Below are 24525 nucleotides of genomic sequence, written 5' to 3' on the forward strand. Positions count from 1 at the left end.
CGTTCAATCCCCCACTCCACCCTGCCCACGCCCAGGATGCTTACTTAGCAGGCCCACCCCCAATCATTGGATAACTAATGGCACAAGCTGCCCTGAAGCAGGAGGAAAATGGAAATTCCAGAAGTCTTATCCTTTTGGGTGATGGATTGACTGCTGAGTGATAAGTGGACACCCAGCAGGAAGTCAGGGTGTGACTCACCTGCAAAACTATTCTGCATTTTGTCTCTTTTTTTCAGCCCAAACTGATACCCTTTATTTTAGGTAAGAATTATGTTTTATAACAAAAATAAAAAGAAAAAAAGAGAAAAGAAAAAAGAATTATGTTTTATCCTAAGTAACATGCAATGGGTCTTCCATTTCAAACAGAGTATACAGCCAGCATACCTGCTTTAACTGACTTATTTAAGGTGCCATGCGCTGGTGGCTGGTAATTCTTAGGTGGTGTGGCTTGCTGGAGGTACATGGAGTATATAGAACTTGAATTTACTGTCTGAGGTCCTTTCCTGGGAGATTGTGGCCTTGACCCTTTATCAGCCAGAAAAGGCCTAATGGCCACGGTGAGTGGAAGCTCAGGTTTTCCATCTCCAGTTGGAAAGGCAGGTGGCCCCGCTGGCGGGTATGTGGGACTTGGTGGCACTGAGATCCTCTGCTGAATCTGCTGTGAGGAGCCGGGCTGGGGAGCATTGCCTGCTGGGGGCAGCGGGGCAGGTTTCTGCCGACTCGGTGGGCCTGCAGCAGGTCTGGGCAAGCTTCCTTCTTTCCTCCTCTCCAGAGAGCTTGTTGATCCTGGGCCCAAGGGCCCAGAACTTGGATATGTCCCATAACTTGGGGGCAGTGGCTTGCCTACACCAGGTATGGGAGGTGGCCCTTTGCCAATCTCAATGCCCTAAATTTAGGAGTTAAGAAGAAAATAGTAAGTTACTCTTTCGAAAGTTAAATATACTTCTTTCCATTTATAACAGTACACAGTACAATTTGTAAGCCATTAGAGGACACAGGATACATTATTGGGCTCATTGTCTAAACTTCAGCATGCTTAGTCACCTAAGGGCCAGTGGCTTTCTAGGACTCAGGGTATAAAGTGGACACCAACAGGACTGATTTGCCTTCATAGTTCATACCCTTGAGCTGAAGATCAGAACATAAGGGAAACTCCCTGGGGCTCTGTGATTGTGATTAAAGCCAGACAACCTACCAGCTTTTCGGTAGCTCCCAGTGCTGACAAAGGCAAAGGCTGGCTTGAGATGGCACCTTGCTTTAGGGTCCCCTCCATGCCTGAGTCCTTCCAGTCTCCAGTCATCTGAGTTGACTTCACGGAAGCAGAATTCTGCTTTAATGGTGGCCAGTTTCCATCATTAGCTTGAAAGTAGCATAGAATTTAAATAAAAACAAAACATCTTGGAATTAGTTGAAGTGGAAACAAATATAGTGCAGGGACTTCCCACACCTGCATGCTTATTAATTTGCTCAAAAGCCCACAGACCCTTGCCTGAAGCCCAAGGAGTGATCCTGGCGACCGTGGCCAGCACTCACCAACATAGCAAGGCTCTGCTGTGCAGTATGGGTTGTATCACACTGGAATAGTCACAGCATGGAACACACCAAGCACTAACCCACAAGGCACCATTTACAATCAATCACATACAGCCATAGGAAAAGACTTATCATTTGAGTTCATAATAGATTTGATTTGTATGATTTCCATTATTAAAATTTCTCCTTCAATGTGAGGAGGTCTTCTTCTGTAAAATAGTCTGACCGAGCACAAGAGGCCAGTCCCAGTTCTTTCTAACCGGGTAGTAGCAGAAGCAGCAGCTCACATTTTGTTGGAATGATTAGGAAGCCAGTCATCACCTGCACATTTCCAGGAAGCCCACAGAAAGGTGTTTATTATAGAGCATTTTCCAAACTGAAAAGGAGTCCACACAAGCAACCTGAAACTGTGGGTCAGCCATCTGCCCTGCTAGGCCGCCTCTGCTCCTCTGACAGGCACAGGTGTGGGCTGCCATACTTGCAGGCCCAAGGCGGCAGGCATGAGCAGGAGTCCCAGGCGGGGAGAGCCGGGCAGCAGAGCAAAACTCATCTGTGGGAACTGCTCCTGTCACCTGCATAAGCCGCCCCAGAACATTCCGCCAGACCTGTGGTACTGAGGGGCGAGCTGCCCTGCTGCTCCAGCTGCTCTATGACATTCACTCACAGAGTGCGAGGCTAGTACTGGCAAGATGTTTCAGAGGCTAACACAAACTATCAATCTGCTTCAGTCTGTCAGCATCCTCCGACAAGCGTGTGGGCTTCCCCTCCCTTCTGGGTGAGTGACTGGGAGTACGGGCTATCTTAAACTCACCAGAAGCACCCAGGGGGAACTCGGCATACCAGGACGGCCAACCAGAGATTCATGGCGTGAGCAGGGAGGCTGAGATGGCACTTTCTGCTCTCGGGGTCATGGGAATCAATATGGCTGCTCACTGGCCTCAGAAATCCCACAGCAACGGAAAGTTTTACGGGAAGCAGCCATGAGAGGATTAAGAAACTTTTTCCCCCCCAGGATGAGGTAGATGTTAAAAGTAGCCACTTATTTGTGTTGCAAAGCAAAGGACCTTCAATTTGATGAGAAACAGGCTCCATAAAGAATTCATAAAATCTCCACTCTTTTTCTAAGGTAAGGTTTCTCTATGTAGCCGAGGCTGGCCTAGAACTTTCGATCCTTCTGCTTCAGCCTCCTAGTGTGTGTCACAGTGCCCAGCAGTTCATCTTAATTTCTTGAGAAGTAAGCAACTCACCTCTGCCATATACATCTACAACACAACCGTTTCCATGCCAACATCTAGCCATGTCTGGATGACCATGTAGGGGCCATACCCACAATTCCACAATTGGGCTGGAAGGGGGAGGTGTATCAGCCCATATTGCTTTCAAGTGCAGGGGTAATTAACAGTCCTTTGTCAGTTTGGAAAAACGAATGATTGTTGATTCAGTCTGTTATAGATCAACTAAGGCTTTTAGGTGACATACAGTTTGCAAGTGGGCTTGCAGAGTGCCCCGAGGAGCCACAATGAGGCCCGACGTCCAGGTCTGACACTGTCCATGTGCTGGTCCCTCTGCCTCTACTGTAGCCATCTAGGTAACAGAACCAGGAGAGTCGGCATGGATTACAGTAACCCTGAGGAGTTTCTCACCCTAGCTCCACAGCTGAGCCCCTGCTCCCAGCTTGTGTTCATTCAGAAAAACTGTAGGAGCTGCTTTCAGCTAAGAAGGGAAGGGAGGAGGGGGAAGGGGGAAAGGGGAAGGGGGGAGGGAAGGAAAGGAAAGGCAGGCAGGCAAAGGGATCTTCTGGCAACCTTATGAGGCTGCACAGCACTTACGTAGAGACTGGGAAATAGGTGGCATTCTCAGCTTGGAAGTTTGTGTTGGTGTTGTTTTGATTTTTCAGTTTCTCTGTGTAGCCATGGCTGTACTGGAACTAACTCTGTAGACCAGGCTGGCTTTGAACTCAGAGGCCTGCCTCTGCCTTGCTGCCAGCTTGGAAGTTTAAACAACTGATTCAACAAAGCAGGAGATAGCTATGCTAATTTCTTGCCACTAACCATTTCCAGGGAGAAGGGAGTCACCCTCACCAGTGAGTGCTGCAGCAATGGAGCAAGCTCAGCACAGAACCTCCCTGACTGCTAAGGCATGGTCAGAAAGTGTGGGCTCTGGCCCATAAGGGAAGCCCCCTTTACAGGAGTCAGATGGCAGAAGTAGCTATGCACAGTAGGTGCCAAGCAACAGAAAACAGCAACAATGCCTGGCTTGGTGGTGTACGCCTTTATCCCAGCAGAACAGAAGCAGGAGGATCGTTGGGAGCTCAAGACCAGCCTGGTCTACATAATGAGTTCCAGAACAGCCAAGGTCACACAATGAGACCCTGACTCAAAAACACAACTCTTACTTCCTACGCCAGAAAAAGGCAGTAGCACAAAAGATTACCACAGACTTGTTACTAACCTGAGGGGGAGAACACAAAACATGAGCTTTATGTCTGGAGAATAATATATTTACAAATTTAATATGCCAGGACAGATTTTTGTTTCTGTGTATACAGGCCAACCTTAGTCATTGTAAGGAAACCCCAATATTTGAGACAGAGTCTCTTTGTGTAGCCTAGCCTGGCCTTGAACTTGTGTCCATCTTCCTAGCTCTGACTCCTACCTACTGGGATCACAGGTGCATGTCATCATACCTGGCATTCCTGAATTCTTAATCTATCAGTTTAAAAATAATCCCCTTCTCTCCACAGAGAGCCCTATGCCTGGATGGAAGTCCATGCAGTGAGTACTCAGAGCACAGTGCTGGCCCTGCAAAGACCAAGGGAGGGGATATTTTCCCCTCCTCTCCTGGCGTTGATCCCTGGTGCTGGAGGTTCAGCCCATGGCTTTGCAGCCACACCCATGATCCACCCCAAGTTTGTGGATTTCCTGACTGTGATGTATGCACCACTGTAATGTGTCTTTTGTCTTCTTGTTTTGGGGTCTGGGGAAGAGAGCTGGGGTTTACTATAGGGGTGGGGCCGCCACCTGTGCTCCTCCTGTGCTCCAGGAGAGGCTGGGGCAACTTACCAGATTTGGATCTTCCGTGGGCAGCACTTGAGGCAATGGTGAGAGACTGGGGCTTCACAGGGTCCCCTGGGAGAGGGAACCCCCCAGTACTGGGAACCTGGATATAAGGACCCACAGCAGCGACCCGGCCAGATGTGCTCAGGGGTGACTGTGGTGACGATGTGCCATTCACACGGTTCAGCTGCAATGAGGATGAAACAGAGTCAAGATAATGTGCAGCGGCAGAGTGTCAGGCTAGGAAGAGGAAAACCCGCCTCGCCCTGAAAGCCAGCACTGAGAAGGGGAGTGAGCCTTCAGGGAGCCTGATTTACACTTAATGCTGCCTACTTAATGCTGGCACGATGTTAGCACAAGTCCTATAACCCGAGGATGGTCTCCCTTCACTCAGGGACCCATAAGGATGCAGGGAGTGCTCAGGTGACACTCCAGTCTTGACAGGGACTCTGCATCTCTGAGAGCAGTTCTGCTTTTGTAAGAAAGGGTACGACTATGCAGAAGCACCTACCATGTGATACTGACCAAGATCAAAGGCGAGTACAGCCGGAGTCTAACTAGAGGGCCACAGGCTCCTTATGGCTCCTTGTTAGGAAGGTTCTAAACTAGAGAAACATGGATTCCTTACTGTGCACACCATTCCACAGGTTGCAAAAGGGTCAAGACCTTCGCAAATGCTCAAAATACCTAGATCTTCCAGGAGAGCCACAGCTCTGCAGAAACACCATCTTTTTCGGTTGTGAGCCTAGCCTTTAACGGCTGAGCCATCTCTCCAGCCCCACCATCTTTTTCAAGATCCCTGAAACACTATAACACATCTAGTAGCTATTTGTGATCTTTCACTTTTAAAATTGTGTGTGTGTGGATGCGTGCACGTCACAGTACACATGTAGAGGTCAGGGACAACTTATTATAGGAATTGGTTGAGTCCATTGCACTATGTGGGCTTGAACTTGTGTTCTCAGGCTTGGTAACAAATGTGTTTGCCTGCTGAACCACCTCATCAGTCCTGTGATAGTTTGGGTTTTTTCCCTTTTATTTGGGTTTTGGGGTGGTGGTGAAATTTTATACATTTTAGCTAAGCCAGGGTACACAAATAGGCGCTCAAACAGTAATTTAGATGTTGCCAGAAAGGTCTTTTTAAGAGAAGATTAACATTTAATTGACTCTAAGATGGGTGGATCTCGTTCAACCAGTGCAAGGCCTTGAGAAAAACTGAGGTAAGCCAGGAAGAGGGGACTAGAGCAGCCTTGCATGTAAGCTCCCAGTTTCTCTGTGCTACAGGGTTCAGAGGTGCCAGCCTTGATCAGCATGTAGCCAGGCTGGAGCACTGCCTTAGCAGTAAGGAGTGCTGGCTGCTCTGCTAGGACCTGGATTTGATTCCCAGGACCCATGGTTAGTTCCAGAGGATCCCACACCCTCTTCTGGCCTCTGTGGGCACTGTGTGCAAATGGTGCACAAATGTACATAAAACAAAAGTCTAAAGCAGAAAGAACCCACATATGCCAATTCCTGACAGTACCTTCTTCCTCCTCTCTGGATAATTCTCCCCACTGCTCAATATAAATAAACACACAGAATCTTGCCTCTCGTGGCCTCTGTGCTGTTAATCTTGAGAGAAAAACATCATCTGAAACTGTAGTTACTAAATTACTGACCTTTGAACTTAGGTTTAACAAACACGGTAGCCCTAAGAGAAACACTGTTAAAACACAGTTCCTCTTTGCCCCCTTCCTTCAAATCCACTCAAGGTATGAGGCCCACCCCACCTCCTCAGAGCATCATTCAGATACCTCTGTCCTGACTGTGTCCCTCTGTCTCCATGTGTCCATGGAGACCCTGGCAGGTGGGCGCCTGTCCTGTTCTCTAATATGAGGGCAGAATGGATGGCTCTTCACTTAGCCCTAGGTGCCCATGAGGTAAGGGTTGCAGGTGGCATCCGGGTAGACAGGGCACAGTGCTTGTTCTCACTCACACTGAGAGGCAGCAAGACTCAGAGGGTGAAGGACAGGCAGACCCTGGACCATGGTACACCATTAGATGTTAGAAGAATGTGGCAGTGATCTGATAAATCACCATGTTGTTTTTTTAAAAAAAAAAAAAGCAAAGCACAGACTGTTTGACTAACAAACTCGCCAAAATTCCATTTCCATTTAATATCCTACACACCTGTATACCTTTGTATCTGAATTAAGCAGAAGACTAGAACCATTAGCGATTGACAATTCTGGAGAACAGGGGGAAGACTACCCTATTCCCCTGTGAATATTCCTGTACTAGTTCAGCTTTTCCTCAAAGTATTTACTATCTTTGAAATTTAGAATAGCAAATATTCTTTAAAATCTAACTCTATATATAGCATTTTGTTCAAGACTGTTGGTGAGACATGATTTCCCTATATAGCCTAGACTGGCCTATAATTTACAAATCTCCTGCCTCCACCTCCTAGGCATTAAGATTCAGCGTGTAGCAGCAGGCCTCGCACGTGCCTGGATTTTCTTGCCGTACAGGCGCTCCCGCAGCTCACTGATCCGCTTATCCATCATGGCCACTTCCATGTTGCGCTTGTTCAAGAGCTCCTTCTGCTGCTGGAGCTTGGAGTTCTGTTCCTGATTAAGCTGGTTACGGATCTGCAAAGTAGAAGATACAAATGAACAGTTGTATTAACTACATCCTGTTAGGTGTCTAGTAGGTGAATCAGGAAGTGTTGTGTCTCTTTAGGGCCAGTCTGTCCTGGCCACAGCATGGGGGCCACTCACACAGCTGCAAGGAATTAACACTCCATAAATCTAAACAACAAAGACTTGTTAAGAAGTGATATCTCCACAAAACAGAAGAACATTCCAGAAAGCAGCTGGTCAGGAGCTTTCAGGAACTTCACCTGGAGATGCACACCTTTAATCCCAGAAGTCTGGAAGCAGAGGCAGGTGGCTGTCTGTGAGTTCCAGGCCACCCAAGCTACACAATGAGATACTGTCTCCCAATTAAAAAAATAATAATAATAAAATTAAAAGAGCTCCTGGTAGACAATTTGTTTGTTTTTCAAAACTTAGCAACAGACTTGAGAACTACCAGCAAGAGCCATGTGATAAAATGGCTGATGCCGAAGAGTCTCTGAGGTCAATGGAAACACCAAGCTAAAAATGAACAAGCTGGGGAAGGTAGTTCATGCTTGCAATCCTAACCTAGGGAGATGGAAGCAAGAGGATCTGGAATTTCAGGCTGGCCTTGGCTACATGCATACTAAGTTCAGGGCCTACACGGAACATATGAAATCCACTCACAATAAACATACCCACCTTTATAGTCTGTAACCATTCCTGATGGGAGGAAGAGGCAGGTGGATCTCTATGAGTTAAAGTCCAGCCTGGACTACAGAGAGAGTTCCAGGACAGCCCGGGAACACATAGAAACAAAAAACCCCAGCCCTCCTCAAAGATTTTGTTCTATAAATCACTCAAACAAAAGTGACTCTAGCACTCCCCTTCTGACACTGCTGCCTGCCACACAGCAGAGGCTGATGTGAGGGTGCATCTCAGTGCATGGCTTCACAGGTTTGAGTGAATGTGGACGTGTGATGGCAGGGCCATCTCTATAATGACCCTATGCTACAAGTGCATAATAACTAATTCCAAAATTCATGGCTAGTGATAAATTCAACATTTGCTGTAGTAAAATAGTCCCTTTATTAGGGTTATAGAATAATAGGGTCAGCAAGGAACAGCTGACATGACAACCTCAGAGTCCTTGACTTAGTATTTTCTGATTCTTCTTGGGCTGTTCTGACTTAGTCTAGCTCATCTGATAGGCAGTGTGGATGTAAGAGAAGAGACAATGACTCTTTTTTATGTCTACTTTGGTGAATACTCAATTCTAAGTTTTGATTCCTGGCAAAGTAATCTAGAAGCACAAAACTGCACCTTTTAATATTTATTGTTTTTCAACAAGACCCCCCCTTATCCCCCAGTTGTTACAGAAAACATAATTTGTGGATAGAATGTTCCAAGACATTTTAATAAGTGGAAAACTTTCTAAAGGAAAAACTGTATTTATATTAGTTAAAAGGTCAAATTCTTAGCCAGGCATGGTATCACAGACCTTTAGTCCCAGCAGAGGCAGAAGGCAGAGAGGCAGGCACATCTCTGAGTTCGAGGCCAGCCTGGTCTACAGAGTGAGTTCCACGATAGCCGGGTATACACAGAGAGACTCTGTGTTAAAAACAAATGAAAAGAAGGAAAGAAGGGAGGGAGAAGGGAAAAAGGGAGGAGGGAGGAATGAAGGGAGGAAAAAAGTGACAAAAAGGGTCAAATTCTCACTTCCAGGGAGATGAAAGGAGCAGAAGGTAATGGAGGGAAGAAAGGAAGTGTGGCTTTGTGTTTGAATGTCTGCAGAGCTGCCCCGCCACTGTGAGCAGGCACAGCACAGGGCAGCCAGGACAGAAGTAGCTTCTGTTTGCCTGAGTTCTGGTACCAGAGGGGCTGAGTTCATGCTCTTCTAGCCCAGCTGAGTTTTTACGGGACAACACCAGGACAAACATCTTCAACCATTCATCCTCTTCAAAGTACAAGCAGGCCAAGGGCCAACAGCACTCTCTGAGTCCTGGGAGCTGTCTCTGCAATCAGAATCCAGGAGGCAAACCCCAGGCCACTGAATGAGGAACTTCAACCACAGAAGTAACTGGAGGGTCACAGAGATAACCCTAAATTCCAAATATAGTACTTATATCACTGAGCTGTAATTGACATTTTATTACTGTTTTATTTATGTGTATGTGTGTATTTATGGAAGTTCATGCCATGTGTATACATGTGTGTCTGTATAAGTTTATGGCATATGTGTGTGTGCTCCTAAAGGCAAAAGAGGAGTGTTGGATGAGCAGTATGTGCATTCTGTGTGGTAGTGCCTGCAGAGCAGAAGCGGGCATCAATTCCCGTGGAACTGGAGCTATACATGCTTGTGAACCACCATGTAATGGTAGAAACTGAACTTGGGTCTTCTGCAAAAACAGGAAGTGCTTAAGAGCTCTGAACAATTTCTCCAAGCCTGAGAGATGGAAATGTGGAAGGCTGAAATCTGACTGGTTTGTCTCCCTAAGTCAGTCCAAAGCCCTGGCCTCCACTGAGCAGATAGGAGTGCAGTGCAACCCTTGGAGGCATTTACATGCACACGAGGTCAGAACTCCTATGACGTCTGTTTCCAGGCTCTAAATACCCACGACATTTTAAGGAGAAAGTCAGAAGGAGAATATGAGCATTTATCCACCCCAGGCCCAGGCTCTTACCTGCAGCTCTTGGTAGAGTCGTTTTAACTCCACTGCTGCTGGCCCTGTCAACCTGCCATTGTATGACTGGAACCCATTCAGTTTTCCTTTCTTTAAATCTTCTAGTTGCTGACTAAGCTGATCAACTCGTAAGATTGCAGTCTGAACTTCCTGCTTCTTTTCCTGGAACATGGCACTGAACCTTTCTATCTCAGCAGCTGTAATTACCAAAAAAGAAAACTGGTTATTTAAAGGACATACTCTGCCTTCATTTCTATTCTTACACTCAATTCTGTTATTATTTAGTGCTAGCCTTGGATGAAAGAGTATGCATAAAAATAAAATAATAAGGATAAAGTATATGTATAACCCAAAACAGAGTTTTTCCTTCCAGGAGCTAGGGATGAGGAAACTCTGTAAGGTTGGCTGTGCGGGCGTTCTAGCCTTCCTGGCTCCAACACACCACCAGGCTTTGACAGCCGTGATGTGACCCTCACAAGTCAGTGACTATGCTTCCCTTAGCTACTGGATAGTCCTTAGGGGCATCCATTCAAAAGCTAGTTTGGTCAAAGCACTTCAGATCCCAGAGATCAAGATAAAAGCTTGTTGAGAAGGTCTTACCCATTGCTGTAACATTAAACAGACAAACACAAACAACCCAGAGTTCACAGAGAAGCAAGAGAAACACCTATGTGACATAAATGACTGTCTGCGGAGATGAGGCCTTACTGCATAGTCTCTGCCTCTCAAGGGCTGGGATTACAGGCATGTGACACCATACCTGGCAGTATGGTCATCTTAATGCATGGATGAAATTTACCTAGTTAAACAAAACCAGACTACTCATTACAGCCCCTGGAGCAACCTCACACCAATCCATCACCCATAACAGAAAGGTCCAGAGCTATTCATAGACAAATGCCATACATATGCAAAAATCACCATAGATTTATCAAAATTTTAAGTTTAAGAAGAAAGAATTATGAACCTCCTGATTAACTAATACACATAATATACATTCATCAAATTATCATACTGTGGCCTATTAAAAACCCATAATTAAGTTTATATTTTAAAAAAATCCAGGAAATTGAATTCAAATAATACCACCCTAGAACACATCCTCACTCAGACTTGATTAGCTTTTCCAGAGAAGAGTACGTAATTAAAAACCCCAGGTAACCCAGTGAGCTCTGTGCTGCAGGTGAGAGTTAAGGGTTAGAAATGTGCAGTGCCGTTTGGGTTGTGATCGGGACTGCCGTGACTTAGCCTGGCCATGGGCCCAGGCCCGCATGCAGCACATACACAGATTTCCGTTCATGATCTTGCTGTAGTCAACTTGTCCTCTCATGGCACGGATCTTCTTCAGCTTGTTTTCCTGGGCTTCAACTCGCTCTTTCAGTTTCTGAAGCTTTTCATTTTCAGAAATGGACTGCTGCTGGCGGCGCTCCTGTTGCTTTAGAAAATGTAAACGCTGTTCCTAATAAAGAATGAAAAATATAAGCTTTTCAAGTAGAAACATGATTACTTTTATACATTAAAACAAACAGACAAACTGAGTTCATCCTATAGCATCACCTATTAAAGAACACTGAAGGAATTCTGCACACATGAGATCACACAAAACTGACATTACTGGGTGTCCATGTGTGTGAGACAATGTGAGTTTGGGGATTCTTTTTTTTTTTTTTTAAAGATTTATTTATTTATTATATGTAAGTACACTGTAGCTGTCTTCAGACACTCCAGAAGAGGGCATCAGATCTTGTTATGGATGGTTATGAGCCACCATGTGGTTGCTGGGATTTGAACTCCGGACCTTCGGAAGAGCAGTCGGGTGCTCTTACCCACTGAGCCATCTCACCAGCCCAAGTTTGGGGATTCTTAAGCAGACGTCATTACACGCACTGATCTGCACATTCAGCTCATGCTGGTGCCTCTGCTGAAAGCACAGCAAGGAAGTTAGGTCTGTTCCCACACTTTCCTCTGCATGCCACAGTATCTACCAAGTCCCAGCCTTGTTCCTGCTGTCTGCCCAGGGCTCCTGATGCTAAGAAGTACTTCCAAGGATCCCACTCAATTTCCTCAACAGCAGAGTGTCCCACATGGAAAGATGATCACTAGATGAACCTCCGATTTGTACCTCAAACTAGGCAATCAAGGGACTATTTTCTTTCTTCACAGTTTGTGTCTTTAAATTGTGAAATGTTTTATAAAGAACAGGACAATCCTACAGTAAAATGCACATAGCATTCCTCACCAGTTTTTCTCCTCATGTGATATGATAACATGCCTTAAAAGTAAGTCAGCAGTAAGTGTGTGTGGTCCCATCTATGCGCATAGGTTTACACATGAATGCACAAGCTTCACTCACTACATTAAGGTACAGAAATTCATGCTCAAATATTTCAGATTAAACGTTAACTTGTTGTTTATACTGTATAAAGACTCTACAAAGTTTTCGCCATTGCATTTGTGTGTGTGTGAATGCATGCCATATCTGTGCAAGAGCCCACAGAGGCTAGAAAAGGTATCAAATGCCCTAGAGCTGGAGTTACAGGCAGTCGTGAGCTATCTGCCACGTGTGCTGGGAGATGAGGGTAGGACTCCTGGAAAACAGCAACCACTTGGAGTTACCTGCCGAGTTACCTCTCCAGCTCTATAATACCGTTTTAAATTCTTGATGTTCAGTAAACTTTGAGACAACTTTTTTTTTTAAGTGTGTGAGTACATGTGTGCCTTGACATGCAAGTAAAGGTTAGAGGATAACCCACAAGAACTGCTTCTTTCCTTCCACCATGTGGGTTCCAGTAATGGAGCTCAGGTCATCAGGATGAGCTGTCTTCTTGGCCATCTTTTTAAAGATACGTTTTCAAGACAAGTACAACCAATTCTCAGCGACATAAAAGCCATCTGAACAGTTAACAAAACACTCAGTAGGTGACGAAGACTAGATTAGTCACTTGCTGACTGAGGAACTTCAGAGACGACAGACCAGTCAGTCAGATGGGTAAAGGCACTGCTCCCCAAGCCTGAACCTGAGCTCCTCTTCCGGGGTCCAGATGGTGGAAGGAGAGAACGAATTCTAAGAATCTGTCTTTTTCCCTACACCTATGCCATGGCACATGTGCCACCACCATCTAAACACACACATACAAACAAACAAACAAACCACAAAACAGGAGATAATAAGCCATGCTAGAATGTTCAGAGGCCCTTTTCTGTTTGTTTGTTTGTTTTTTCCTGAGACAGGGATTCTCTGTGTAGCCAGCCCTGACCATCCTTGATTTGTAGATCAAGCTAGCCTTGAATTCACAGAGATCCACCTCTGTGTAGCCAGCCCTGACCATCCTTGATTTGTAGATCAAGCTAGCCTTGAATTCACAGAGATCCACCTCTGCCTCTCTGCCCCTCTCTGCCCCTGCCTCTGCCCCTAGAATGCTGGGATTAAAGACTGGCTGTTCAGGGGCTCTCTTTGAAGTGGATTCATACTGTTTAATGAATAACCCTTAGGAGGGATGGGTAGTAGCTCAGCACAGCCCCACCTCACCACCATGATGAGTGAGCCCATCTCACCACCCTCAACCTTAACCGCAAGTTGAACTACACACTGTGAATCAGGTTTCTTTTGAATGTACCTTGGCAACCAACATTTGCTGCTGATTTTCAATTTGCTGCTGCTGCCTGGCTGCCATATCTTGAAGTTCTGAGAGGGTAAGTTCAACACGTGGATTCCCAACCTGTGGGAACAAAAGTACTCATGGAATGTCCTTCCTTCTGCAGAACTACCTTTCTCTAAGTGTCAGAATTCACACACAGCTAGATTTTAGATAGGCTCCCATGGAATTAGAAGAATAAAACTTAGTTTTTTCCTGACAAGAACTTCTCCTATGTGATGACTACTTTTATTAAAGGTAAATAACAAGTATAATTTTTTTCTAAATACCATTTTTCTAATGTATAAATCTCAGATACTGTATTTAATAAAATTACATGACCATTTGCAGATGTGCATAAATGAAGTTCTTCTGTTCTGAATAGGGATTTAACAGGTGTATTTGGGCAAATGGGGCTGGCAAAGTTAAAGATAAACAACGAAAAAAGTAAAATACTGATGACTCCTCACCCCCCCCCGCAAAAATGCACTGTCACCTGCTCTAGAGAAATTGAAGTACAAATAGAACCTAAAATGCAAATATTCATTAAAAACCTTCCATATGGTCCACCTATTACCTAACAGTATGGTGCATATGGATTGGACATAGAAAGAAGTTGCGCTGACAACTGGCCGTATACCCTTCCCACACAAGCTGCGGAATGTCCATCAGCAGGTGCTAGGGCACTCCACCACACAGACAGGAGAGCAAGCAGGAGGAAGCGGCATACAGCAATGCAGGCAGCCCGTGCTCTTAGCCTGTCACACAGAACACAACTCACTAAGCTCTGCCATGTGCAAGACATATTCTCTCCGTCGTGCTCCATGCACTGTGCACATATGCTTCAAGTCCACATGCTGTGTATGTGAGGACTCAGGGAGAGGTAAGGACAGAGCAAAGGGGGAGCTCATAAAAGCAGCAGAGTGCCATACCGCTGACCCTTCCTTTCTAACCCCTCAGATCCTCACTACCTACTTCCTACTTCTACATTCACACACACACTCACACACACACACACAGGATCCCCTTTAAGTCCTGGCACTTTTTAACCTCTTACAATTGTTTTCCTAATTTTGGAATTTAATTTCGCCTATATGGGTGTTTTGTCTGTATCCCTCAGAGACAAGAAAAGTTCCAGAGTTGTGAGTAGCCACGTGGGTGCTGGAATTGAGTGGGGTCCTCTGAAAGAACAGGCTCTTAACTGCTGTGCTGTCTTTCCAGCTCTAGCCCACATTCCACCCGTTCTGCCTCTTCCTAAACTCTTACGATTATCTGAGCATACGCTAAGCTCCAGGAACATAGACTCAAGAGTCACATTTATATCTGAATATTATTCTTTTATCCAAAGATCCTAACGGAGCAATGTGGAGCCAGTCTCTTTTAAAAAAAAAAAGAGAGAGATTTTACATTAATTAGTTAATTAATCCTGATGCCATGGACAGTCAGGATTATTTAAAGAGGCAGCTCTTTCCTTCTCACATGTAGATAGAAGCTGCTTTCCTTAAGCACCTTTGCCCTCAAGCATCTTGCCAATTCTTAAAAATTAGATATTTTAAGCTGTCAAGTTATAGATACTTCCATTTTAACACAAACAAGTTCTACCAAAAATAAAGTCCCTCCTGTCCAGGCTGCTGGAGGAGCAAAATCAGCAGCTTTACTTAGCTGCAAATCCCTGGACTATGCTGCTGACTGTTCCAGGGCCATCGACTGCTTTCTGACTGGAGCTGAGGCCTGCTCTGTGGAGGGAGCTCATGCCTGCTATTTTACACTTAGTCACGGGCCCTAGAAGATAAGCTAATACTGCTGTCTTGCTGCTGGACATCCTGTGACCATCACACTGCCTTCTAAATACGTAGGTTTATGCCCGGAGGCCAGTGCTGCTGTGTGGAGAGTTATAATTGGCCCAATGCTGAGAACAAGTGACAACGGAATGCTTGGCTGTAAATATCTATCTATGCCGCCCAGATCAAGGCTCAGGGACATCATGAACAGAGGAACACAGATGGTGAGAGCTGAGGACAGAGGAGTGCCATGGAATCCTGACTTGGGACACAGCATGCCTGTTGAGCTCTTGGCCTCACAGCAGCTCTGATTACTTGTACAGGAGCTGCATAGGAGTGGGCCTGTCAGCATCCTGTCAGGAATTGGTAAGGGTTCACCAGACTACACAGTAACTACAGTAACTCTTCCTCAAGAGTTACTGACAGCCGGGCAGTAGTAGCACATGTCTGTAATCCCAGCACTCGGGAGGCAGAGGCAGGCGGATTTCTGAGTTTGAGGCCAGCCTGGTCTACAGAGTGAGTTCCCGGACAGCCAGGGCTACACAGAGAAACCCTGTCTCAAAAAACCAAAAAAAAAAAAAAAGCGTTACTGACAGTTACTGGTTGCTGAGGAAGAGCCGCCGCCTGTGCCCCTGTGAGCACGAGCACAGGAAATAACTGCTGCTTAGTGCTCCTGTGAGCAAGCCTAAACTCACTGGGTCATCAAAACAAACATGCAGGTAAAGGGAGGCTGGCTGGGAAACGCACGTGAGTCAGTGGAAATGGGGGCAGCATGAGAAATGCTGGACATGGGGCTCGCATCTTGGTGGTTGGGGTTTGTGTGTGGTGTGTATGTGTGGTGTGTGTCTGTCAGTGTCCCATGCCTGAGCTGCTCAAGAGAAGTATAAAGTGTACTAGGGAGAGACCAGTAGCCCACTTTTGCTGACCCTGTGATCTCAGGTGGAATATCCCAGGCTCTCCTGTGCTGGTGTGAGTCCTGTAGAGGTTGGAATGAGAGCTGTCCCCACAGCTCCTGTATCTGAACATTGGTTCACAGGTTGTAACTGCTCAGGAGGCTACAGAACCTTAGGAGGAGGAGCCTTGCTGGAAGAAGCACAATGCTGGCTCTGAGGTGTTATATCTATAGGTCCCACTTCCTGTGTGTAGACACACTATGATCAGCCAGCCCCCTGCATCAGCCCTTTCCTGCCTCTTCTCACATCTTCTTCATAATGATTAACTCTACCCTAAACCAATCTTTTTCTTTTCTCTTTTTTTTTTCTTTTTTAGTTTTTTGAGACAGGGTTTCTGTGTAGCCCTGGCTATCCTGGAACTTGCTCTGTAGATCAGGCTGGCCTTGAACATACAGAGATCTGCCTGCCTCTGCTGGGACTAAAGGCATGTGCCACCAACCGCCTGGCCTTTTTCTCCTTTTAAGTTGCTTTTTGCCAGGGCATTCTTTCACAACAACAGAAATTAACTAATACAGGTTCCCAAGCATCACTTCACTACACTCACGAGTCTCATTTTTAAAAAAGGTGATATTCTGGTGTTATAATTTAGGTAGGAAAACCCATTGGTAGTTTGCCCAACCCAATGGTGTAACTGAACTATGCACCATGCTTGGACATTCCAGACTGCAGTGTGAGATCTTCAGTGTTCTGCTGGACACATGTTTTGCCTCTTGATTTGAAGCTCTCTCTCTTGTCTTGGCAACTGCTATCCTAAAGATGTTTTGTCCTTTAAGTCCATGCTAAAAGCAATCTACCCACAAGACAAAATACTAGTATACAAAAGAATGCCCCTGCCCTCACACCCACTAACTGCCCCTCCTGTGAAGCACCGCTTTCCTTGCTGGCAATCAATACAGCATGTATACACTGTTCCTACAGAAACATGTTTTCCATTTTATTTTATATGTATGAAAATTGTTTTGTATTGAAGGACTATTAAGATTCCCTGATAGTCACACAGATAGAGAGATGGACCAAGTTAGATAGTAAAGATGGTGAACTTCCTATGGGTACTGACTATGGACTGGTCGGTCCTACAAGTTCAAGGTCAGATCTTTACCCCACAGCTATGAACCCATCAGCCTCTCTATCATGGTTCAAGCTCAACAACCTTAAATTGAGGAAGGAAGACCTCCTTCAGAGACCCTTACAACCCCCAGCCCTCCAGGAAAGACTGGGTGTGTGTGTTCACCCCTTAAAACCTTTCTTTTAGCAGTGTCTGGTGTCTGCTGTGTCTGAGATCTGCCATTATCCCTGCTGCTCCCTGCTGTGGTTGAGAATTTTTCTGTCTTTTAATCTTTACCTGGCAGAGAAGATGAAACCAATCAAGACCCCTAGACAGTAACAGGAACTGTCTCAAAAAAGAGATTTAATCTAAGCTCTCAGTATAGTGACCTCTAATGGTCCCCCGAGGCTTCTGATCATTGCTGCTCCCTCTGGCAACCTCTGGTGCCAGTCTGATGCAGCTAACTGCACCACCTCTGGTGACTCTGATGCAGCTAAGTGCACCACCTCTGGTGACTCTGATGCAACTAACTGCACCGACTGCAGCTTACATTGGAACCTTGCTCTACTTCTGCTGTATTAAAAAAAAAAAAAGATTGATTTATTTGTTTTATGTCTGTGAGTACATTGTCACACTACTCAGACACACCAGAAGAGAGCATCAGATCTCATTACAGATGGTTGTGAGCCACCATGTGGTTGCTGGAAATTGAACTCAGGACTTCTGGAAGAGCAGCCAGTACTCTTAACTGCTGAGCCATCTCTCCAGCCCTCTGTTGTTTTTTTTAATACAACTGCTTTTTTTGTTTATATTTCTTTCTCTAAAACAACCTGTGAAATCTCAGCAGAAGTTTAAAAGTTACCATCACTAGACATCTGTGTTAAGTATCTGCAAAGCTAAAACAAACAACATAGGATTGCTTTAAAAAGAATAAGTTCAGAAATTCTACATTTGACTGGTAATCCCAAGAGCCTCTGAATAATTCTTTTTTTTTTTTTTTTTTTAGGATTTATTTATATTATATATAAGTACACTGTAGTTGTCTTCAGACACACCAGAAGAGGGCATCAGATCCCATTACAGATGGTTGTGAGCCGCCATGTGGTTGCTGGGATTTGAACTCAGGACTTTCAGAAGAACAGTCAGTGCTCTTAACCACTGAGCCAGCTCTCCAGCCCTGAGTAATTCTTTAAATTGTACACTCTATACATTTTTTTTTCTGTATGGATAGTTCACAACAAAAAAGAAACAAAAAGAGAAGCTGAAGAGATGGCTCAGAAATTGTAAACACTTGTCCTTGCAGAAGACCTGGATTTAGTTCCCAACACTCACAACTGTCTCTGACTCTGGGTCCAGAGATCTGATGCCCTCTTCTGGCCTCCATGAGTACTGACATGCATGCATGCAAAACACTCATTCACATAAAACAAGCAAACAAACAAATATGTAACGAGAGAGAGAGAGAGAGAGAGAGAGAGAGAGAGAGAGAGAGAGAGAGAGAGAGAGAGAGAGAGAGAGAGAGAGTGAGGCTGTGAGCTAGCCAGTGCCAGGCACAATGAGGATACCTATAATCCCAGCAGACAAACCTCTATGAGTCATTCTAGGATTTCCAGGGCCACAGAAAAGACCCTGCTGCAAAAACCCAGTGAATGTTGATTCTAATGAGAACCATAAGCAAAGTACCAGGGCAAGTGACTGTTTCCAAGATCATAGTCGAAAGGACACCCAGAGATACACACATGGTAACCATCTAAATACAAGATCAAATATATTTATTTTAATTTCTAATTAGTTTATTTTATGCATATGGATGTTTTTCCATTCAAGAAGCTTCGCTGAGCAAAGAGAGCAATCACCGGAAGGCAGAGCCTTGGGCAACAAAAGGAATGCAAAGCTCGCATCTGCCCGCAGGCTTGGCCTGTCTTGGCTATGGCTATGGCCTCTAGCAGCTGCTATAGCTACTCCCACACAAGTCTGCACAGAGACTGGCTTCTCTCTCAGGAGCAGAATGTTGTTTATATGGCAGACTGACATTTAAGTTCCAAGCTGCCAAATGCTCTGCAGATTAAAGCATCCACATTCCCACCCAGCAACGCACCGGGGTTCTTGCCTCTCCTCTCCATGCCAGATCAAGCTTGCTATGTACACCTTTTAGCATTGGATGTTCGAATGATTTTAGTTTGTATTTTCCTGAACATTAATGATGTTGAACCCAAGTCCATGTACCTAACCAGGCATTCATGGGTCTCCTTTGGTGAACCCATTCCCAATTCTTAAAAACTGGGTTATTTCCCCTAACCAAGAAGTTATTTACAAATGATACCCAGCCGGGCGTGGTGGCACACGCCTTTAATCCCAGCACTCGGGAGACAGAGGCAGGCAAATTTCTGAGTTTGCAGCCTGGTCTACAGAATGAGTTCCAGGACAGCCAGGGCTACACAGAGAAACCCTGTCTCAGAAAAAAAAAAATGATACCCACTGGCAAAGGAAAATCAGTTTTCTCTTACTGGGTATATCAATGTCACTTATTTCTTTTTGGGTGAACTTTATGTTTCACTTTGGCATTTTCGTCTTATTATTTTTTGTTTGTTTTGTGGGTTTCCCCCCCCATTTGTTAAGAGAGAGAATAGAGAGAATACAAAGTTAGGGAGGTAGGCTCTGGGAGGAGTTAGGGAGGAGAAATACATGATAAAAATGTATAAATAAAAAATAAAAATATGAATAAAAACTATTGAGTTTTCAGAGTTCTTTATCTTTAGTGTGTAAGTAATTAGCATAGGTTAATTGTCAAGCATATGAGTCTCAAGTATTTCCTCCTGGACTTTGTCTTCTTTTCCATTACAAATTTTAAGACCACCTTATATGTACTAAACAACCAAACAGATATAGCTGAAGACAAATTCACTGGCTGAACAATGTCTCTTTATTAAAGAATGCAGAATACAACACAAAGCAAAAGACATTTAAGAGCCAAGAAGAACAAAACAAGACAGGTAGTTAATCAAGATCCAACAGGAAAAAGGGAATGAAATGTCTATAGGGACTTTTGTAGAATTATTAATAGATGCTGATCCTCAGAATCAATAAGTCTGACAAAGTCAGAATAAAGTTAGATGGCCTCACTCATAAATGGAGGACTACTTATTCCTAATTTCACTACATCCCAAATGCTACTGAATGAAAGGAGAGAGATTCCTGAGATCATACAATATCCATATAAAGCAGGTGTAAGAGGAGAAGACAACACTGTACAGGAGCAGCTGGGGACCAGATGTACTGAGCAAAGCCTGAGCCAGAGGTGACCCGGATGAGCATCTCAGGCAGAGGTGTGGCATGAATTGCTAGCAAGAAGATGAAATAACAGGTATCTATCCACAACAAGGCAGACTAAACAAAAGCTGCTTTAGAAGCAGGTGAATCCTGGCCTGATCCCACCTCTATGTTGCTGCTAGAGTAGCTAATGTAGTTTCCTAGACAACTGTTACCTGACATGCACAACCATGTCCTCAGTACCATTCGAAAAATGAACACTGAGCGACCACAATAGTAACTGCTTCCGAATGTCAATCTTGACCTTTATATTCACATGATCAAGTGTTAGGCAATTTAGGTGAAAGGACAGTGTGTTTTTATCAAATGATAAAACAATGCAAAAGAATGAATTTGGAATTCTACCTTATACCATACACAAAAATTAACTCAAAATAGATCATGACCTAAATATGGGCTACACTTGTAACAGAAGAAACAGAATCTACTGGCCTTGCAGCATGCTGGACGTATGTCAGTAAGGCAGGAGGTGGCCTTTTCAGCAAAGCTGGACTAAGGACAGCCAGGACTCTAGCAAGGAACACGGTTTTCTATGCACTGTGTCCTTTCAGAGTAGTGACTCATGCTGGTGAGCACTTGAACTCAATCCAAGAACCCACGATCCCTAGAGCCGCACACAGGGCACACAAGAGTAACCAAGTCTTTACAGCAGTCAACCACCACGGAGACCAGCCTGTCTCGCTGGCTCACAGGCTGCTGAGCAGCTAGTGAGCGTGACTCACGGCCGGCCAGCACGCGGTCTTACCACACACCCTCTCTCCCTCACAGCTGCTGCTTGACCTGCTCTTTCTTGTCTACGCTCCCTGCAGAGCGTTAAGATACACCTGCTCCATCTGGAACCAGAGACGGCGGGGAAGATACTGCCTTCTTTCTTTTTTTTGGTTTTTCGAGACAGGGTTTCTCTGTGCAGCCCTGGCTGTCCTGGAACTCACTCTGTAGACCAGGCTGGCCTCGAACTCAGAAATCCTCCTGCCTCTGCCTCCCGAGTGCTGGGATTAAAGGCGTGTGCCACCACGGGGGAAGATATTTCTAACATTTTGTTAATTTAAAAATGCATGTATACGTGCTTTGGAGACAATGAAGTGCTTCACCGGGCAGTGCATCACAGGATTAAAAGGCAGGTATGAGCCGGGCACGGTGGCGCACGCCTTTAATCCCAGCACTCGGGAGGCAGAGGCAGGCGGATTTCTGAGTCCGAGGCCAGCCTGGTCTACAGAGTGAGTTCCAGGACTGCCAGGGCTACACAGAGAAACCTATCTCGAAAAAAAACAAAACAAACAAACAAAAACAAACAAACAAAAAAAGGCAGGTATGCATGCTATAAAGCTGCTGGTATAGGAACAGTCACAAAAGGAATGTCTTAGATACCATGACATAGAAATCATCTTTGATGTGATGCTTGCAGCAGTTAGTTCTCTAGACAGGATCTCGGATTTTCTTCTAATTACAAGCTCTTTAAAGGGAACACACTTTAAAAAAAGTTATTTTATTTTATGTGTCTGTTTCGTCTGCCTGAATGTGCACCACATGAATGCAGTTGCCTCAGAAGCCAGCAGAGAGCGGTGGATGCCCTGGAACTGGAGTCACAGATGGTTGTCAGCCTCCATTTGGGTGGTGGGAATTGAACCTGGATACTATGGAAAAGCAGTCAGTGTTCTTAGCTGCTGAGCCATTTCTCCAGCTCCATAAACACATTTTTAATTTTAATTTCACGTCTAAATTTTTTTTGCTCTTAACATAAACAATTTTATCAAGGAAGAAAACATCATAGACCTATAAATACTAGCCTTCTCCCTTTATTACACATTAAGAATATTATTCCATCTACCATTCATTTTCATTATCATCCCTGAAGCTCAGCTCATGGTGTATCTTAGAACTCAAAAGGATTTTCAACAGGTAAGGACACTAGTCACCAAGACTGGCAGCCAGCTTGAGTTCAATCCTGAAATACATACGGTGGTTGTCCTCTGGACTTCACATACTCTTATAGCACGACACACAGACACATACACACACAGACACACACACACACGTGTAGGACTTTCGAAACTATGCTTTAATTTTGAATTCTTACTGTGATGTATGCCTGTGTCCCGGAGGTTATGTTGCTGGTACAGGAACAGTCACATAAGGAATGTTTTAGATCCCACTACATTTACATAACCACAAATTCCACCAAGCGTCTATCCATCCAGTTATCCATCTATCTATTTTGAGACAGTCTCACTGTATAGCCCAAGGTATCTTAGAGCTTCACTACGTAGCCAAGGATGAGCTTGAACTCAATCAATCTGCCTTCTACTTCCCAGGTGCTTAAATATAGGCACGTGCTGCTACATCGAGCTATGTCAGGAAATCTCAGAGTAAGAGATGCCAGATGTGATACAGACTCAGTACTCAGTGCTACCAGTGATGTGACACCAGTGCTCAGGAGGTGGAGACAGGAGGAGGAGCAGGAGGTGAAGATCACTCTTGGTTACACAGCAAGTTTGAGGTAAGCCTGGGATACAGTGAGGCCTTGTCACAAAAGTAGGGTAAGGATGAATGAGAGAGACAGCGACAGAGACAGAGAGACAGAGAAAGATAAGAGAAACAGACAGACAGACAGACAGACACACACAGAGAGAGAGAGAGAGAGAGAGAGAGAGAGAGAGAGAGAGAGAGAGAGAGAGAGATTGAGATTGACTTCCTGAAACAGTTAAGAGGTCTCTGCATAACTCCTCCAGATTTAGAATAAAAAATTGTCAGATGAGGACTGTGAAATGATCATTAGAGATTGGAGTTTAAGGAAGAGGAACATCTTAACAGCAGTACATCTATGAGTGGCAAAAGTTAATATGACATTGAAACCAAACAGAAAAAAATTATGGGGCAGGGAAGATGACTTGGTGGATACAGCACTTGCCCCAAGTGTGAGACCTAAGTCTGACCCCTCAGACCCACTCAGAAGCTAGCCTACGTAGAGCCTAGCTGTGACCCCTGGGCTGCCTACAGAGAGGTGAGAGGCAGCAGCAGGAGGGCCCTAGGAAGCCAGAAGGCTGCTCTGCTGTGTGCAGAGTGGGCAACAAACGGTAAAGACCAACACCTACAGCATCTTCTGACCTGTCCTCAACACAGACAAATACTTCTATGTACATGCGCACACACCATATACTTACACCACACACACACACACACACGTTTTCTTTTTTTTTTTTTTTCAAAGATTTATTTATTATATGTAAGTACATTGTAGCTGTCTTCAGACACTCCAGAAGAGGACGCCAGATCTCATTACAGATGGTTATGAGCCACCATGTGGTCACTGGGATTTGAACTCAGGACCTTCGGAAGAGCAGTCGGGTGCTCTTACCTGCTGAGCCATCTCACCAGCCCACACACACGTTTTCTAATAACAAACTAGAGATCTGTCTCTGTGGTTGTCTGAATGAGTATGGCTTCCCCATCGTCTCATTTATTTGAATGCTTGGTCCCTAGCTGGTAAGGATTAGAAGGTGTGGTCTTGTGGAAGAGGTGTGGCCTTGTTAGAGACGGATGTCACTGGGGTGGGCTTTAGGGTTTAAAAGCCATTTCTAGGTGCAGTCTTACTCTCTGCCTCTAATTTGTGGAACCAGGAAGCAAGCTCTTAGCTTGTGCTCCAGCCACACGCCTCTCTGCTGCTCCCGTGCTCCCTATCTTGCTGGTCATGGACATCCTCTAAAATTGTAAGCAAGCCCTCAAATAAATACTTCATTTGAAGTATCGCCTTCATTATGATGTCTCTTCACAACAGAAAAGCAACTAAGACAGGTTCTATGGTAGCTATCTATAAAACTTAACAAAACTATTATTGAGTTATTTCCTCACTCCCTCTCTCCTCACCTCTGTCTTTGTCTCAAACTCACAGGAAGCCAACTGTTTCTGCCTCT

At 44.9% G+C, this 24525-nt stretch overlaps 2 protein-coding genes across 6 annotated transcripts in view; one reads left to right on the plus strand and one right to left on the minus strand.

Annotated features, from left to right (window-relative positions):
• The window catches only part of Zfyve21 (zinc finger FYVE-type containing 21), a 31164-nt gene extending 21905 nt beyond the window's left edge, over positions 1 to 9259 (plus strand). The window contains exons 8-9 of one of the 2 annotated variants that reach the window (XM_029540510.1): positions 4277 to 4465; positions 8912 to 9259. In XM_029540510.1, the coding sequence (XP_029396370.1) occupies positions 4277 to 4465; positions 8912 to 8935 (213 nt within the window). In that variant the 3' untranslated portion in view covers positions 8936 to 9259. Of the gene's footprint in view, positions 1 to 4276; positions 4466 to 7038; positions 7125 to 8911 lie in introns of those variants that run through there. The other variant, XM_029540511.1, reaches the window with a different exon arrangement.
• The window catches only part of Ppp1r13b (protein phosphatase 1 regulatory subunit 13B), a 79706-nt gene that overhangs the window by 6031 nt on the left and 49150 nt on the right, over positions 1 to 24525 (minus strand). For 2 of the 4 annotated variants that reach the window (XM_021201811.2, XM_029540509.1), the window contains 8 exons: positions 13488 to 13589; positions 11155 to 11329; positions 9871 to 10067; positions 7079 to 7219; positions 4596 to 4776; positions 3013 to 3117; positions 1196 to 1359; positions 385 to 886 (listed from right to left, as the gene is read on the minus strand). In XM_021201811.2, the coding sequence (XP_021057470.1) occupies positions 385 to 886; positions 1196 to 1359; positions 3013 to 3117; positions 4596 to 4776; positions 7079 to 7219; positions 9871 to 10067; positions 11155 to 11329; positions 13488 to 13589 (1567 nt within the window). The remainder of the gene's footprint in view (positions 1 to 384; positions 887 to 1195; positions 1360 to 3012; positions 3118 to 4595; positions 4777 to 7078; positions 7220 to 9870; positions 10068 to 11154; positions 11330 to 13487; positions 13590 to 24525) is intronic. The other 2 variants (XM_029540507.1, XM_029540508.1) reach the window with 2 other exon arrangements.

Source organism: Mus pahari, chromosome 7, assembly GCF_900095145.1.
Source record: "Mus pahari chromosome 7, PAHARI_EIJ_v1.1, whole genome shotgun sequence".
Lineage (NCBI taxonomy): Eukaryota > Metazoa > Chordata > Mammalia > Rodentia > Muridae > Mus > Mus pahari.